This window comes from Sciurus vulgaris (assembly GCF_902686455.1).
Source record: "Sciurus vulgaris genome assembly, chromosome: 2".
NCBI classification, from domain to species: Eukaryota; Metazoa; Chordata; class Mammalia; order Rodentia; family Sciuridae; genus Sciurus; species Sciurus vulgaris.
The window spans coordinates 23,874,377-23,893,234 of record NC_136462.1 but is presented as its reverse complement, the minus strand read 5'-3'; the positions used below and the strand labels follow the sequence as shown (position 1 = coordinate 23,893,234).

Sequence of the window (18,858 nt, the reverse complement as noted above, 5' to 3'; positions counted from 1 at the left end):
CTCAAAGTATTCCATGAAATAGAAGAGGAGGGAACCCTCCCAAACTCTATGAAGCCAATATCACCCTGATACCTAAACCAGACAGAGACACATTAAGGAGAGAAAATTTCAGACCAATATCCTTAATGAACGTTGATGCAAAAATTCTCAAAAAAATCTTAGCAAATCGCATACAAAAATATATTAAAAATATAGTGCACCATGATCAAGTGCGTTTTATCCCAGGGATGCAAAGTTGGTTCAACATTCAGAAATCAATAAATGAAATTCACCATATCAACAGATTTAAAGTCAAGAATCACATGATTGTTTTGATAGATGCAGAAAAAGCATTTGATAAAATACAGCACCCCTTCATGCTCAAAACAGTAGAAAAAATAGGGATAGTGGGAACATTCCTTAACATTGTGAAGGCCATCTATGCTAAGCCCATGGCCAATATAATTCTAAATGGTGAAAAACTGAAAGCATTCCCCCTGAAAACTGGAACAAGGCAGGATGACCTCTTTCACCACTTCTATTCAACATTGTCCTTGAAACTCTAGCCAGAGCAATTAGACAAAACCAAAGAAATTAAAGGGATACGAACAGGAAAAGAGGGGGGAATAAAAGGCAATATACATTCAATGATATCCCCACCAAAATACCAATGACATGCTTCACAGAGTTAGGGTGCGGGGGAAACAGTCCTATAACTCATTTGGAAGAATAAGAAACCCAGAACAGCCAAAGCAATTCTGAACAAGGAAAGGGATACAAGGGCATCATAATAACTAATATCAAATTATACTACAGAGCTACAGTAGTAAAAAGAGCATGGTATTGGCATCAAACTAGACATGAAGGCCAAAGGAATATAACAGAAGGCATAAAGACAAACCCAAATTTTTATAGCCATCTGATATGTGACAAAGTTGCTGAAAATATGTTAAAGACAGCCTTTTAGTAAATGATGCAGGGAAAATTGGATATTCACCTGCAGAAGAACAATTTAGATCTCTTTCACTCTGCACAAAAGTCAAATCAAAATGGATCAAAGTCTTAGAAATTATACCAGAAACCTTGTAACTGCAAGTGTCAACACTCCATTGGACAAGTGAAGGCACCAACTTCCTCAATAAGACACTTTAAGCTCAAGAAACAAGACCAAGAATCAATAAGTAGAATGACATCAAATTAAAAAACTTCTGAACAGCAAAGGAAATGACTGAGTGAAGAGAGAGGCTATGGAATGGGAGAAAATCTTTTTCAGCTACACTTGTGACAGGGGTTTAATACCCAGGATATAAAGAACTAAAAAACTCAATTCAAAAAAAAAAAAAAAAAAAACCAGAAAATTTCTCTAAAGAAAAAAAACAAATGGACAATACATGAAAAAATGTTCAGCAACTCTAGCAATTAGAGAAATGCAAATCTAAGCTACACTAAGATTTCATCTCACTGCAGTTAGAATGGCAATTAGGAAGAACAGGAATATTAATAGATGCTGGCTACAATGAGGGGCAAAAGGTACACTCTTACATTGTTGATGGGACTGCAAATTAGTACAACCACTCTGGAAAGCAGTGAGGAGATTCCTCAAAACACTAGGAATAGAACCACCATATGATCCAGCTATCTCACTCCTAAACATTAGCCAAAAGAACTAAAATCAGCTATACTAATACAGATATTATACTAATACAGTATAGCTGTATTAGTTTAAGTTTATAGTAGCACAATTAGGTTTATAGTAGCACAATTCACAATAGTCAAATTATGGAGTCAACTCAGATGCCATGTCAATAGATGAATGCATTAAGAAAATGTGCTATGTATACACAGTAAAGGAATTTTACTCAGCCATAAAGAAGAATGCAATAATGGCATTTGCCAGTAAATAGATGGAAATGGAGAGAATCAGGCTAAGTGAAATAAGTCAGGCTTAAAATCAAGGGTCAAATGTTTTTTCATATGTAGAATCTAGAGCAAAATAAGGGAAAGAAGGTATTTGGGGATGGGATAGGACATCATAAAGATATAGGGAAGATCAATGGAGGAGAAGAGGGAGGGAGGAAGGCAAAGGGGAAGATGGAATGTATTTAGCAAAATCATGTTATATTCATATATAAATGGAATTTCACCTTTATGTAAATGTAGAAGAAAGGAAGTTTAGTAGAGTAGAGGACATAGAATAGGGCGAGAGGGCAGGGGAAGAAAGTGGGGTCAGTGGGAATTGAAATCAATTCCTTGCTTATATGATTTTGTCAAAATGAACTCCATTATTATGTATCATTATGATGCTCTAATAAAAAATAATGTCCTCTAAAGATAACTAAATATAGTTTTGTAGCAAGTATTAAGTTAGAGAGCTGAACATCTCAGACAACTTACAAAGTCTTTAATACTGATGGGTATGATTCCTACCAAGTCTGATACAACAAGAAAGAAGAGAATTGGTAACCCTGAGTACTACTTCCATTTCTACAAAAGGAAGGCTATAGTTCTGGGCAAGACTTTGGGCCAGAATATCATCTATAAAATATGGCAGTGGAAGTTGATAATATTCATGGTAATTTTACACTTTATAATCACAATGATGCCAAATTCTGTGGGCAAGAGCATTTTTGCCTCCGTGTGCAGTGCCACCTTATAAACTCTGAAACAATGCTTGTTAAATGAAAGCTAGCACATAGATTCTTGTGGGGTAGAAAAAAAATGAAACTACTGAAGAATCTTCCAACACTCACAAGGCTAACTAAAACAAATGGTATCCAAATGAAAGCATCGCCTATTACAGAGAAAAGTTCCACATATGGATGTGATAAAGGATAAATTATAGGAGAAAATTAAAATGAGGGTGGCAGGCACTGCTGGTGCTGTAGCTCAGAAACAGAGCACTCACCTGGCATGGGCGAGGCAGTGGGTTCGGACCTCAGCACCACATAAAAATAAATAAATAAAATAAAGGTACTGTGTCCAACTAAAAAATATATTACACACACACACACACACAAATGAATGCAACTAAAAATCATTATTTCACTAATACTGGAAAATAAATATTTTTATTATGTTTGTGTTGGACTTAGAAATAACAATCTCAGAATGCTTCTGCATTTTCTTTTCACCATTTTTCTCATTTGTTTATAAATATGCCTTCACAAAATATTTAACATGTTTTTGAGAATATGGTCACACTTCTAAGACCTAAAAGAATATAAAGTATAAACTGACTCATCTATAAAATATTCGTTTCTTAATTTTAGGCACCAGATATCTCCAACATACTATGCAAATGTTCAAAACTAAAATTTCTTTCTTTCAATATGTCTGCAAAATTACTCGTGATTTCAACAATAGCCAGTGTCATTATTAAACACCTGTTTGAATATGAAATTTCTCAAAAATTCGATCAGACACAAATCTGTGTAGATCACACATTATTATAAAACCTTCACCACGTAAACTGGTGCTGACTTGCTAAGCAAAAATGATTTAATTATGTAACTCTTGTTAATTCGCAAATTCCACCAAAATCAAAAAAGTTATGTTTCAATAAAATAAACAGTATTATGAGTTTCTGGGTTAACGTCAGGAGAAAAGAGTAATATCAACAGGATCCTTTTTGGAACAAAAGAGAAAATATTTTCCTACAAAATTCAAGCAAAGGAAATAATTAATTTTAATGATACTATGCATAGGGAGAGTTCTTTCTATAACGTTTCAGGAGAGATTCTTCCCTGGCAAGAAGCTCTTGATAAAGTCTTAAATGCATGCATAAAAGTTCTGAAAATACTTGCATGATCATGTATAACCAAAATAAACATCAAGGAAAAAATAAGGTGTACAGTTAGCCCTCCATATCCTCCAAATTCAAGGATTTGACTGACCATAAATTGAAAAAAAAAAAAAAAAATGGAAAAAGTGTACCAAAAATTTACAGATTTTTCCTTTGTCATTATTCCCTAAATAATGCAATAGAAAAACAATGTGGGCCTGTCACATTGTATTATAGTAATGTAGAGATGACATAATACATGGTAAGATGTACATAAATTAAACACAAATATTACACAAACTTTTTATAAGGTACTTAAACAACTGCAGATTTGGCTATCCTTAGGAAACACTGGACACATTTTTGTGTGTGTACATCTTTAAAATTATACACCACTTCAGTGTACAGTGATCAATTTTTCTCTATGTTAGCATGCATTGTCAAGACTTGACCACAGATTGAACATCTCTAATTCAAATTCTAAAACCCAAAATTCTCCAAATTAAAAAAATTTTAAGTGATGACAGGATATTACATGTGAAAAATTCCACACTTGACCTCATGTGACAGATCATGGACAAAACACAGGCATAATAAAAATACTGTATTAAATTATCTTTGGGATATGTATATAAGATGTACATGAAATATAAGTAAATTTTGTATTCAGATTTGGTCCTATTTCTAAGGAATCTCATTATATATATATATATATATATATATATATATATATATAAATAAGACCTGAAAAACTCCAAAATCTAAAACATTACTGATTCCAAACATTTCAAAAGACTTACTCAACCTGTATATAGTTTTAACAACTAAAAGGAACAACTGCAAACTAGTATCTTATCTATATTCCATCCTCAGGATATGTGCCTGTTTTGTAGTGGAGGCTCAAGTGAATGTTGAATTTTTCTGGATGTGTGATAATTCATATATATATATATATATATACACACACACACACACACACACACACACACACAAACATATGTATATTACATATAGAATATCTCAAACATAATCACTGAAGAAACATTTAAGCAGAGCAAGGTAAATTTTAACATTTTGAACAAATCAAATATTTCAACACTTTCTTAAATGTAGATAAGGAAATATAAAATTTTTAAACACAATCTTCTGACTAATATTTTAATTATAGAAAAGTTGGAAAAATTAGAATCATTTCCATAGCAACTATATGCTGGTCACAGACTTGTTAAATATGTACAAACATTAGATTCAATCAAAGCAAAGCGTGAAGTAAGAACTACATTACAGCTATTATCCAGCCTATCAGCTGAAATTTAGCAGCCACATTTAATCATAAATTCCAATCTAACTTATTCTCCTGGTTTTAACAATCGCTAGAAATAATACATAAATATAAATATATAAACAATAACGAAACATCACAAACAACAAAAAGAAGAAAGGAGAGCAAAGGATTAAGAAAATTTCTTCCCAAAAGTTGATGAATACCTTTATGATGGCCCACCCAGTGGCAGTTCCTTCTTCATGGATTTTAGTAACTCTCAGCAAGTACAGTATTCATTCAGCTCATGTCTACACTACCTTTTCCCATAATTTGTATTTTAACAATCTTTGTGACATTTGACTTCTGTCACACTCCACTGCAAATTCTTTTTGGAAGTTAAAGAAAGAAACAGAAAGCAAATTTAAATTTTTCTTCTTCTATCTTTTGTTGATCTATTGTCAGAAGACAACCTGAAAATGAGTGACTTCTAAAAATCCTGAGTATTCTACCCAACATGCCATAAATGGTAGTTACTAGAAATAAATTTACTTATCTACTGAGAAGAAAGCCTGGTGTGGATATTCCAAAGTTACAACCTCCTTAACTTTTGTTCTCCACAACCATAAGACTGACATTAGTATCAATTTTTAAAATTACTATGAAGAGTAGCACATAAAAAGCATTTAACCATTGAATATTTTATTTTGAACCTTGGTTTTCTCGTGGATCAAGGAATCCTAACTACTAGAGATTGAATGTTTGTATCTCCCCAAAATCCGTATGTTGACACTATATTTCCAGTGTGATGGTATTTGGCAGTGGGGCTTTTGAGTGGAAATTGGGTCATGAAGGTAGAGCACTCACAAGGATTAATGTCCTTTTTATAAAAGAGAACACAGAAAGCTCCCTTGCTACTTCTGCAATGTGAGAACACACTACAAAGACACCACCTAGCAACCAGACGTGCACCTTCACCAGACACTGAATCTACCAGTGCCTTGATCTGGACTTCCCAGCCTCCCAAACTATGAGATACAAAATCTCTGTTGTTTTCAAGACATCCATCCAGTCTATAGAATTCTGTTAAAGCAACTGACATGTAGAAGGTCCCCCAAAATTCATCAACCCTTTCTTTTCTTACATCTAAATTGCTATTTTAAGACACATTATTTTAAAATCAAATAGATTAGAAGGTGACTGGTTGAAAGAATAAAACTCCCAGCATTCTAATAAACTTGTCATTTTTTTTTTTTCTGGCACTAATACAACTTTGCTATGAAAGACTATAATTACATTTATTAATACAGAATATACAAATTATGTTCTAGAAGAAATTAATATGTCTTTTACATTAGAATTTATTCATATTTTTACCTTTTCCTCTAGTTGGTCCTTCAAACACTGGTATTTTAACTTCAGCTTTTTGTTTTCATTTTCATTCTGGGTTAGCTCCTCTGTAAGTTTCTCACACTGTGATTTCAACTTCTCTAGCTGACAACGATGGAGCTTAGCCATATTCTTATCTTCTAAGTTTTCTGCCTGAGACAAAAAGAAGGAGAAGAGAGAGTCCACTGCCTATGACCAAATTATTTCAATTAAATAACCCAATAGATCAGTGGGAAAATATGATGTTAGCCTTCCCAAAGTATTCATACAAAGAAATTAAAATAAACACATAGGAAATGTTCTTTGCATTTGTTCAATGACCCAGCAACAGGTATCAAGCATCTACCAAATGACAGGTACTGTATCAAGTACTGAAGTTAACAGATACAGTGAAAGAGACAGAGGCAATTGTCCACTGACAGCAATAAACAGTAACAGTGGAGGCTCAGTGTTATGGCAATCAACAGAAGGAACACCAATGCTGAGAGGGGTTCAAGTTATCAGGGAACTAACTGACCCACTGAAATTCTATGCTACTTCGGACTGGTAAGTTTCCTCAGCTACAAAAGAAGCTTAGCATTTCTGTTCTTTCTAACTCCAGGATTTTAGGAGAGAACTGTGCACTTCCTGTACAATTATTCATACAACTCTTGGGGGCCTAGAAAGATTATAATAGCCATGAAACTAAAAGATAATTTCGAAAGACTTTATTTCAGCACCAATAGAGTAATAATATACCTTTTTAAAAAGAATCAATCTGGTGGCTGTGATTATAGTTCAGTGGTAGAACACTTGCCTAGCATATGTGAGATACTGGGTTCAATCCTCAGCACCACATAAAAATATATAACTACAACTAAAAAAAATTTAAATCAATCTGCATTTGAATATAATCAAAATTGCTTTAAAAGATAAACATTAGGAATAATCTATTCCATATATGGAATTCAAGATTTGTCTGGTATGTAACCTCCAGAATTTTAAAATAACAATGTAAACAGTAGGTGTCAGGAACTTCTCTAAGGCATTTTGTATACAGTTTGTCTTTATTTCATCCTCACAAAACCTAACCAGGGATGCACTATTACTGCCTTGTTGCCTTCTGTTTTGAAACCAAAGCAGAGAAAAGTTAACTTATCCAGGAAATGAGTAAAAGGAAAGCCAGTACATGAACCAGAAATTCTTTTTAATGTTTGTGTTTTCAACTACTCCATCACTCTGCCTATCAAAAGGAACAATATCATAAGGTTTCAAAACCATCTGGGTACAACTTTCTATACTAACATCTACCAGTTACTGAGAGTCTACAAGCAACTATGTATGTTTAAAATACATGTGTTAATGCCTAAAATGTATATCCTTCTTTTGCTTGTATAAGTTTATTATGTGTGTTTAATTAGGTGTATAGGAACACAATAATTGGAAACAAATTCCTAAAACGAAGAAGTTTTGTGAGTCTTAGACAGAATCTGTATTTTATTGACTTCACAAAATCCACCTGAGACCTGATGCCACTTTGAATTAACAAGGGAATTGATTTTTTATGAGTAATCCTGTATTCACAGCCCAAAAGTAAATTTATAAGATAAAGTCCCTCATCAGGAAAATTGCTCAATTATGATTTTAAGTTTCAGTAGCATGCTTTTATTTTTCCTTATGTCCTATAAAATGCATAGGTAAACAAGCATTCTCCTAAAGGTCAATGAGACAAATGTGTTCCTCTCTCCAGAACTTCACCCATGTTCAGTGATGTCTCTTTTAAAACCAACCTAGATGGGGATATTTAATCCTCCGAGCTGGGCAAATTCTATCAACCAGGGATTTTGCCCCCCTCTGGAGTGCCTGCTTCTCCATACTTATCAGCATATCAATTCCTAATTTAACTAAAAACTTTTTTTATTACATGTAATTTTAGGATTTACAACATGATGATGTGTTCACAACAACCCAATGATATGTAAGAATTTTACTATTTCATATTTGTTGATAAGCCATTAAAAAGGTGAGGTAACTTGACAAAGAAGTATAGTATGTAGTATAGAACTCCAATCCTGCGTTTTTTGGTTCCAATAAAAGGCTCTACAAAATAATGTTGTTGAAATTACAATGAGGTGATAACCCAAAATTCTGAAAATGTTAATAGCAATTAGAACATGTCAGTAAAACACTTTATTAAACACAAAACTAGATATGAGAAAGGTGATTCTAGATGGAGGGGAAAAGTGTAACTAATTTGTACAGAGAAAAAATATGGATAATATATCAGAGCTTATTATAATGATAAGTAATAAATTATGTGAAGCTGAAGGACACAAAAATGTTACATTTATAGAACTACTTGTCCAAAACTCTATTCTTCATAATTTAGTGTACTAAATCTGTAAAGATAGTTGCTGTCAACTCTTTTTACTTAATATAGATAAGTAAAAGTGTGGGATTACATTTTTAAAAAAGCATAAGGTGAAGACTGTTTCTTAAGGGTAATTTTTTTGTTCAAAAGGAAGCTACTGGGCCCTCACAATCTGGTCTTACATTAGGGAACAGCACAACACCCCTCTCAGACTTTAGTCTTTTCAAATTAAAACAACAAAAAGTGTCTACAGGTTTCAGAAGATTAAAACAATACTTGTAAATTATAAATTCTTAACACTGAAGAAATTTCTTAAAGCTTTTTAGTTGTACTATAAATGAATTCAAAGCATTTCCTAAAAGATAAGGAAATCAGTTTTCCCATATTACATGAGGAAATTTAAACTAGATAGATCCCAGAACACACCAGGAACAATTCCTCAGATTTTCAAACATTTAAACCCAACATCCACTGAGTATCTTGCTAAATGTGGAGACCATTGTGGTAGTCACCATAAGACAAGAACCTGGGTAAAGACCTGAACAACAGCAAATCCAAACATAAGGCAGCCTTCATGTGCTGCAATGGAGGAATCAACAAAGAGCTATGAAACAGAGAATTGAGGGGTTAATCCCAGACTCAATTGGGATTTACTCCAACTTTAGTGGATCTATAAAAGGGGTATAAAAATAATTGGGCCTTAAAGGATTAGGCAAAATTTTTCCTCCTGCAGATCAGTGGAAAGGCCAATCCGAATGAAGAAGGCAACGAAATGAATGTGTGGGGAACTGTTAAATATTTTTATGAAGAGTACTGGGGAACATAAAAGGCCATTAATGTGCACAAGTAAGGTGGGGCCACAGGAAGGAGGGCTGGGCTAGAGAAGAGACTTTGTTCCAGAGAGAGTAAATAATAACATGGTTTCTGAGTAAGAAGTGATACATTCAAATACATGTTTGAGGAAATTCAATCAGGACGTATCTGAGGACTGCAAGGCAGAAGTTGGACATGTAAAGAGGAACTAGGGGGAAGTAGAGAAGCTACCTGGAGGTGCATCTAGGTAGTCCCAACGAATAGCCCATATCCTTTTTTTCCACTATGACACATGACATACTCATATCCTGTCAGACGTCTGGCTGTACCACCAATACTTCATCTCCCACTCAAGAAAGTATATCTGAATGTGACAAATGATCCTGAACCTAATCTAATTTGATAAATTATTACCTCCTGGTTAGTAACATGTAGGTTATCATGCAAACTAAATAATGGTAATGAAACAACAATAGTAGGGAGAAAGAAAGGAGGTTCTAGTTTCAATGTCACTAAAGAAAACTATAAGCTTCTCAAGAATAATTTCTCATGGTCATAACCAGTGAGGCTAACACAATGTCACATACACATCATCACACAAAAACCTGCTTTCCTTTGAGATTCACCCTATGCCTCATCTCTTCCTTGCTCTCTTCCTTGCTGGTAAGAATTGACTGATCCATCATCTTTTCTTTGAAGTTTTGGCATATGGCCAATTAAGTTCTTCCCAACAGAACTATTAATACTCAAATATCTGTCCACCAAGTTAATCTTAAAGTTATTTAACCTGTTCTATCCGAACTACCTTTATCCACTTTCCACACTGGCCACCCACTGGATGACCATAGCTTGAACATGAACCCTGAAAATGGGCACTCCAATATAAGAATTTCTAACTGAATAAACAACCTCTCATCATGGATTTGCATCCCTCAACTCTTATTCCTTTGCCAACGATACTTTTTCTTCAGTTTCAACCATGTAGCAGTCTTCATAGCAGTTTTTGTCTTCACTGCTCATATATTTCTTCCCATTGCTGCCCTATTGTAATTCAGAGACAAGAAAGAATTTCAGTCTCTTTCAACTCCCAAGACCACTCCTATAAGGGTCCCAAAATTACTGGTTTCCTCCATCTTTTCCTTCAGAGACAAAGAGGCCTGGTCTCCTCTTGAGTGCTATTCACTCTATGTTTTAGCCAACCCCCTAACATCTTCTCATGGACCTTTTTTGTCAACCTCTGCCAAATGGAATGACATTTTTACTTCTTTTAGTTTGTCTGCTACATTTAACACCCAAATGCCACAACTTCAACTACCATCTATACATTACTGGCTCCCGAATATTTCACTCTAATCTCAATTTCTCCCTCAACTCCTGGCTCAATCATTGTGTATTAAACTGCTGTACCTGGACTTCCATGGTTAATGTTAAAGTCTCTTCCATCTAAGTCAACATGCCAAAAACTAATTTGTCACTGTTCTCTCCAGATATGTTCTTTCTGTATTTTCTGTGTTGGCAAACAGCATCATTACCTACCTAGTGACCACAGTCATTGACTAGCTATCCTTGAATCTAAGCCTTTCCAGGATTAAAAATAATTACAAACTCAGGCATTTGACTACATGGGTTCAAGTCCTATCTCTACCACTCTCCAGCAGTTAGTCTTTAGGCAAGTTACTGAAAACATATCACAATTTCCTCATCAGGGAGAAAATAATACCACGCAATGTATGGGGATGATGTGAGTATCACATGAGTAATAGCAGCATCCAATGCAGTGTGTTGCAAAAATGTTTGCTAGTGGTTTATTATTGTCACAATCAATCAATTAACATGTAATATAGTTTATTTTCTTTAAGATCAAATCCTTTTTATATCCCATATTCTATTTTTCTTTATATCCTCATCAACATAAATATTATACCATACTATGCCATATTAAAGCAATATTAAAACATTTTTCACATATTAATTATCTGTGACTTGGAATGCTGTCTTAGAATTGACAGCATGTCTTAGTTTCATAAGCAGAAGGCAGTATTGTTCTTAGTAACTTACATCAATGATGCATCTTAAAATTGATGCTAATCTTAACCATATACATAAGCAAAAAAAAAAAAAAATTGATGCTAATCTTAGAATCAGTGAACTATAATAAGGGTCTCCAACCTATTCTTCCAGCCTCTGTTCTGATCTGCCTAACCCAGGTAATGATCCCAAATCAACTACTGCCATAAGGCTACACAGGACAGGGGAAGAATCAATAAAATAGGTATAGCCTTCTACAAATGTCAGCTATTTCAATATAATTACATCTTGCATTTTAAATATTCTTAAAGTAGTACTTGTCAAAAACATTTTTAAAAAATTATAACTAACCTCTAAATATTTATTGATTCATTCACTATTCAACAGTATTTACAAGGTTCCAGAAACTATTTGAGGCACTGGAGAGATAGCTATAAACACAACACACTCAAATCCCAGTCCTCATGGAGTTTTCATTCTAATAAAGGGAGATTAACAAAAGTAAATATGTAGTATGTAATCTATATTATGTAACAATAAGTAATATAGAGAAAAAAATAAATCCGGGAACTTGGATAGATTTATCACATTCCTGAAAGTCATGGTACTAAATGATTGCCCTGCATGGTGATAACACAAATGCCATCACACCTTGGAAACATTTCTCTAAATGCAAGCTCTTGATTAGGCATTTTCTAGGCAACTTTGATTTGGAACAGAAAGGGTAAATCTCCAAAGTCTTTGGTTTACACAGCCCATAAGCTGATCCACTTTAGTTACCATACTATTAAGGACTGTGGTTATAGCATCTATGGCCTTGACAAGTCTTTGCCTTTTATATTTTAGGAGGTCATAAATGTTGAATGAGGGCACGTTTCAGGTCCACGACTTACTGCCACCTCTACCTTTCCTGAACTCCCAAAATAGCTAAATGTTCTTTATAAAGGGTTTCAATACTCTGAAATAGGTACTCCCAGGTGGCTGCTATAAGTCATTTCAACCTGGCCAAACAGGCATGAATAAACCTCTTTATTGTTGGCTTTATCTTCCCTTCAGTGCTTGGGAATACAGAATGATCTCTAAAAGTTTACGCTTTATTAACTTCATGAGTCACCAGAAAAAATTCCTTCAGTATTACCAAGATAATTCAGCACAGGTACCTTCAGTGTCCTAATATGATTCTCTGCTTCACTCTTTTCCTTCTTAAAGTGCTTCATCAGCTCCTGGATATTTTGCTCATGTTTCGTTTTCACAGTCTGCAGTGATGCTGTGAGATCTGCCAGCTCCCTCTGGTGAACGTCTCGCTCGAGCTTTAACTGTGTGATGATGGTAGCTGTTTCATCATCCCTGGATTTTGACTGAGCTGTGAGGTCAGCAAGATCCTTAAGCACGGCCTTTTTAGCTCTCTCTTCTTCAGCCAGTTTGTTAGCCAGATCTGCTCGAATGGCACTCAAATCCTTGATGGACTCCTGCATCTCAAGAAGTTTAGCTTTGTCCTGAGCCTGGCTCTTCTTTAGTTCTGCAATTTCTTCTTCTAGGTGAGCCTTCTCAATTTTCATCTGGCTATGACTCTTACTCTGCTTTTTCAGTTCACCTTCTAGTCTATGAATGGTGTCCAAGGAATTCTTAACTTCTGTCTCAAGGTCAGCTTGATGAGACTTGACGTCACTTAGTTTCTTCTCCTTAGCCTGAAGCTCCTCCTCTTGAAGGGCACGCTTGGTTAAGACCTCATTCAACTCCTTTCTAAGATTTTCCATCTGTTGTAAAGCTGCATAAAGCTGACTTTTCAATTCATCCTTTTCTTTTAGAATCTGATGGGTTAAGAATGTAAAACAAAATAAGTTACTACAAAATTCACCATAGAGTATCAGGTAACAATGTTTAATCCATAAGGAGAAGAAAAATTTATCAAAAAAAATCATTTTTTAATGAAAATTATTTTAGGCTAGAAAAGGAGAGGATATATAATTACCCTGAAATAGTATTATACTGAAATGTGTATTTCAGGTTTTTGTTATCAAAATGTATTAATCCGTGATCACAAATACTTAAGTGTGGGATAAGTTGAAAAAACTCCTATGATAGTTTATTAGCGGTGGAAATAATATTATCTAAAGTAACAATGATGTGCACAAAAGTGACAAAAGAGAGACATTTGAAACAGACATAGAATATAGGGAAGTATACAGATACCATTTAAGAAAGTTTATGATACAATAAGCCCCAATTAATAAATCAGTCTCAATATAGACAAGAAATACACCAATATACAACTGTAGTCTTAAAGCCCCCACAATGACATTAATTTAGGATTACAATAGGTAGGGAAGGCTCTCAAGAGAAAAGTTGATAATCTAGACGTCCATTGTCCCCTGTCAGCTTCATCAATTAGGGATTACATAGAAGGCAGAGGCCAAGAATTAACCATCATGATCTCTAATTCTCACCACTCAATCATTGCAAATGAAAAATCAGGCCTCCAATGGAGTCAAGAATGTTTGCTCTACAATACTGGCTCTAAGTCTGTCCTTGCTTACTGATGCTCACCAGACCTTTTTCTTAAGTTTTATTTTAGTTGACAAATATTGTACATATTTATAGGGTGCAATGTAATGTTTTGATATCTGTACCCACTATATCTTAAGCCAGAAAACAAAATTAATACTCATTTTAGAATCAAAGATAATAAATTAAAATGCAAATATAGGCAAGGCACTTCTATTATACACTTCAATATGAAACAATTAATGATAAAACATTATGAGTCAATCACTCAAAAAAAAGTAGTTTCCTTAAGTCCTCCTCAGTTTTAACAGAGAGAAAAGGAACACAAAACTAAAATGAGAAATAAGAAAAGTCATTAAGTAGTTGAGTTTTCAACCAAAAAAACTGAATTTGATACTCAAGTCTAGCTATTAATAGTCCTATGGACTTGGAGAAGAAAAAAAAAAAGGTCATTTATCCTCCCTCATAGAAACAAGTTACTTCATGCTATGACGCAGCACAAAGGCACTCTTCAGATGCCAGCACCATGCTCTAGGGACTTCCCAGCCTCCAGTACTTTGAGCTAAATAAACTGTTGCTTATAAATTACCCAGTCTGGGATACACTGTTGTAACGGCAGAACAAGGACAAAGACAGAAAATTGGTACCAAAAGGTAAGGCTTCTACCATAATAAATACTTGAAAAATCTGGAAGTAGCTTTGAAAATAGCTAATGAATAAAGGGTGAAAATGGAGGAGGACAGAAAAAGCCTACATTACTTTAAATGAAGTAGAAAGGAAAATTCTGTTGAAGGCTCAGAGGCAAAGAAAAAAATTAAGTAATGTGTGAAGCATCTTAAATATTATTTAAGTGCTCATGACCAGGAAGAAAGATGTACAGTAAAGGATATTCTGATCGGGTGTAAGACAGAAATAAAGAGAATGGTATTAGAAACAGACTAAAGACCATCCTTGTTATATAGCTGTAAAGCATTTGGCTGCATCATGACCGTGCCCCAGGGCTTATTTGGCAGAAGAAATATCTAAGCAGCAAAGCATTGAGCAGGGAAGCCATGGGACAGGAATACCCTGAGACTCTCAGAAACCATGAGCTGCCCGCATGCAAAGCCATGGGCACAAGGCTGCCAGAGGCTAAGACTTGAGAGGCTTCTGGAATGGAATTAATCTATTTTTTATGTGAGAAATATAGGAGCTTGGAGGGCAAGTGATGCAATGCTATGTTTTTACTATCTCCTCCAAAACTTATACAAATTTTAATTGCCGTCTTAAGAGTTTGTGACTTTAAAAGGTGGTTAGATCAGGAGGGTTCTGGTGACATGAGCGATTAATGTTGCTATCACAGGAGTGGATTAGGTATCTCAATACTGGGTTCCTTATAAATGTGGGTTCATTCAGAATCTATCTCATACATGTTTGCTTGCCTTCTACCATGTTAGGACACTGAATAAAGGACCTCACCACATGCCAATGCCATGTTCTTAGACTTGCCTGCCTCCAGAACCATAAGTCAAATAAATCTATACTATTTATAAGTTACCCATTCTGTGACATTCTAATAGAGTCGCAAAAAAAAAAAAAAAGACTAGGACAAGGTTCAAGGTTCGTGTGATTAGTTAGGCCCATCTAGGTAATGTCCTGTTCTTCAAGTCAACTGTGTCATATGTAATCATGGGAGTAACACCATGTTCATAGACCCCAAGAATTACAGTGAGACATCTTTGGGAGCAGGAAGGTCATTCTACTTACCCAATGAGAGAAAATGAAAATTGGCTGTAAGAATAATGGGGGAAGGTCCTAAGAGTGAGAGGAGGTGGCTTAAATATAGTGATCAGAATCTGGAACAGAACATAGTCCCTAGTCATTAGTAAAGAGACTTCCAGGCAGTTCTAAAGATTAAAATTGTATTTTCATGATGAATTTCTATCAGTAAAATGTCTTTCATTACAAAATATTATGGTCTCCGGACACTAGTTTTAAAATCAAGTATATTTACTTTTCTCACATAGTAGGAAGCCCAGAAATTAGATGATTCCAGAAAAGTTCTTTGAAATTCAACCCTGCTACCCTACACTTCTCTAGGTTTTTACCCTCTTCCCAGTGTTCAAGCATCCTATCAACTCATGACAAAGATGACAGTGTTAAGCTGGACAGCTACTACTGGTAAAATGTGAAAATTCTTTGACTTTCTGTTACTTACTAGGTTAAAAGCCACAGCCCAGGATATTGTTCAGATACTGAGTATAAAAATGTCAGCATCTTTACCACCAACTCAGTATCCCAGACACTTCCAGGCCCCTTAGTTGAAAAGCTCTTTTATCTTGAGGCAGTTCAAAACAGTGGATTTGAGTGCCCTTTGGCCAGGAATACATAAGTATTTGAAAGGATCCAAGGAAAAGGCTTTTTTTTTTTTTTTTTCCATCTTTCCATGCTAAATTTCCTATCTCCCTCTTGTACTTGACTAAGTTTATATAGATAATTTGGCTTTCCCAACCCTAAAAGGCTCTGAATTAGCAGACTTAGATTCAGTCAACTTGGATTATAGAATGCAGACTATACTTAACCCAAATAGTCTTGCTCTCTGTTTTTAGATAGACCAGCTTCAACCTAAATTTGTCTTCCTCTTACAGGTCCTTTCTGAAGGCTAAAAACATGAACATAAAATCCTTCAACATGCTAAAGTTTTCCTACCAGTCACTTAATGCCATTCTCTGATTCACATCATCAATGACCCAAAGTATGATTCCAGTGGTTCACTGAACTGCTCCCAACAGTGTAACAAGGTTTATCACTTTCCATTTAAAACAATAACAGCCCCCACCCAGCCCTAAATTTGCACTTAGTCATTGCTACAATTCAGGTTCTTTTACAGATGGTTCATCATTTCTAAAATTCAAACTTTAAAATTTAAATGCTTGCTTGAATTTCTTCTGGTGAGAGTAAAAGGAGACCCCAATTCAATTGGCTTAAACCACAGGAAATGTATTTTCCAGGAAGAACTGGACACAGAAGGTCAAAGTCCTAGCTCTACCCCTTTGCAGCTCTTTCAATAATACCCTCCTCTTCTGAGGTTTCATCCTCAGAATGACAATAGGATAGCTTCAGTCATTCTAGGCCTAAATGACACAGTACCTAGAGAAAGAAGAAAATCTCTCTTCTAGTGTAAACTTTATAGGTGTTACTTAAATGATTACCATGGACTCCCAAACAGACTTCATACCCCATTCCTCAACAATCAGGTCTGAAAGGTGTGCCCAGTCATTGGCTTATATTAATTACTGAATGAAATGTACGGGCAAAGGAAGAAGGTAATCGTTACAGAGCCAAATTGATTTCCTTTATTTCCCTTTTTTTTTTTTTTTTTTTTTGCAGAGCCAGGGATGGCGCCCAGGGCTTCACACATGTTAGGCAAGCATTCTACCACTGAGCTACATCCACAGCCCTGCCAAGTGATATTTCTATACTAATTTTGTTGGTTTTATTCAGGAGAAACAATGGAAAATTAGAGAGTTGATTTCAGAATGAAGGTAGGTAAAACCTATGAGAAAGAAGGAAGAAATTGAAGATGTTAGTGAGTCAGAGTACTTTCAATTAAGCCCAATGTGACAGAGGAACTGCTGGTCAACTAGAAAACGTGGAAAGACCAAAACCAGGTGTTAATGGTTAAGAGAGAAAAGGGAAATAAAAAAACTGAAAGGTCAGAGACTGAAATTTTGGAATTGAAGGTTTGAATATAGAACAATTACAGATGAAAACAAATCTAACGTGCAGAAACAGATTGCTAAAGTAGAGTGATTTGAAGGTCACTATAAAATGGGAAATTCACTAGCGAAGAATAAGGATGCAGTAGTCAATGAATTGCTGACTTAAACTTTGAATCACTAAGGATGATAGCAAGAATCACATGTAATGAAACAAGCTGAGAGGAAGTCAGTGCTAAAATTCTTGAAATATTTGGAGATGTAATGGGGAAGAAAAATGGCAGTAAGGAACAATGGGAAAAGAATGTTCTAATCAGACTATTATGATTTTTATGTTAGTGTCCCGAAAAGCCAAAGTGTGAGACAATGCAAGAAGGTTTAGAGGAGAAATGACTGGGTTATAACATGCTTAACCCAATCAGTGAATTAATCACATGATGGGATTAATTGAGTGGTAACTGAATGCAGGTAGGGTGTGGCAAGAGGAGGTGGGGCATTGACTAGTGTGTCTTTTGGACATATATTTGTGCCTGGCAAGTGGAGATCTCTCTACTTCCTGATCATCATATGAGTTGCTTCCCTCCACCACATTCTTCAGCCATGGTGTTCTGCCTCACCTCAAGTCCAGAGGAACGGAGCCACCTGTCTATGGATGGAGACCTCTTAAACCACGAGCCCTCAAATAAACTTTTCCTCATCTACAATTGTACTGGTGGGGTCTTTTAGTCACAGTGGCAAAAAAGCTGACTGAAACAGACAAATCCAACTTCCAAAGAGGGGCAAAAGAAAGATTACAGACAGGAGGCCTGAAAATGGTTGTGTGAAGCCAGAAGAATGATACAGTCTAAAAATGATACTGTCTGGCAATTACTGGATGACGAGACAACTTCTGAAGACCAGACCACAAAATATAGAAAGATGTCTTAATTTTACCAAAAGGTAAATAGGAAGTCTTTTTTTTTTAATGTTATTATTATTTGCACATGAAAAAAATGCAGAAAATGTCAGTACTCTGTCCTTTCTTGAATTGCATATGACAGGATGGCATACAAAC

General features: G+C 35.2%; 1 protein-coding gene across 13 annotated transcripts in view; it reads right to left on the bottom strand.

Moving 5' to 3' along the window:
- CEP128 (centrosomal protein 128) overlaps positions 1 to 18,858 on the bottom strand; it is a 418,511-nt gene that overhangs the window by 259,723 nt on the left and 139,930 nt on the right. For all 13 annotated transcript variants that reach the window (XM_079128040.1, XM_079128046.1, XM_079128049.1 and 10 more), the window contains 2 exons: positions 12,762 to 13,412; positions 6,399 to 6,563 (listed from right to left, as the gene is read on the bottom strand). In XM_079128040.1, coding sequence (XP_078984166.1) covers positions 6,399 to 6,563; positions 12,762 to 13,412 — 816 coding nt within the window. The remainder of the gene's footprint in view (positions 1 to 6,398; positions 6,564 to 12,761; positions 13,413 to 18,858) is intronic.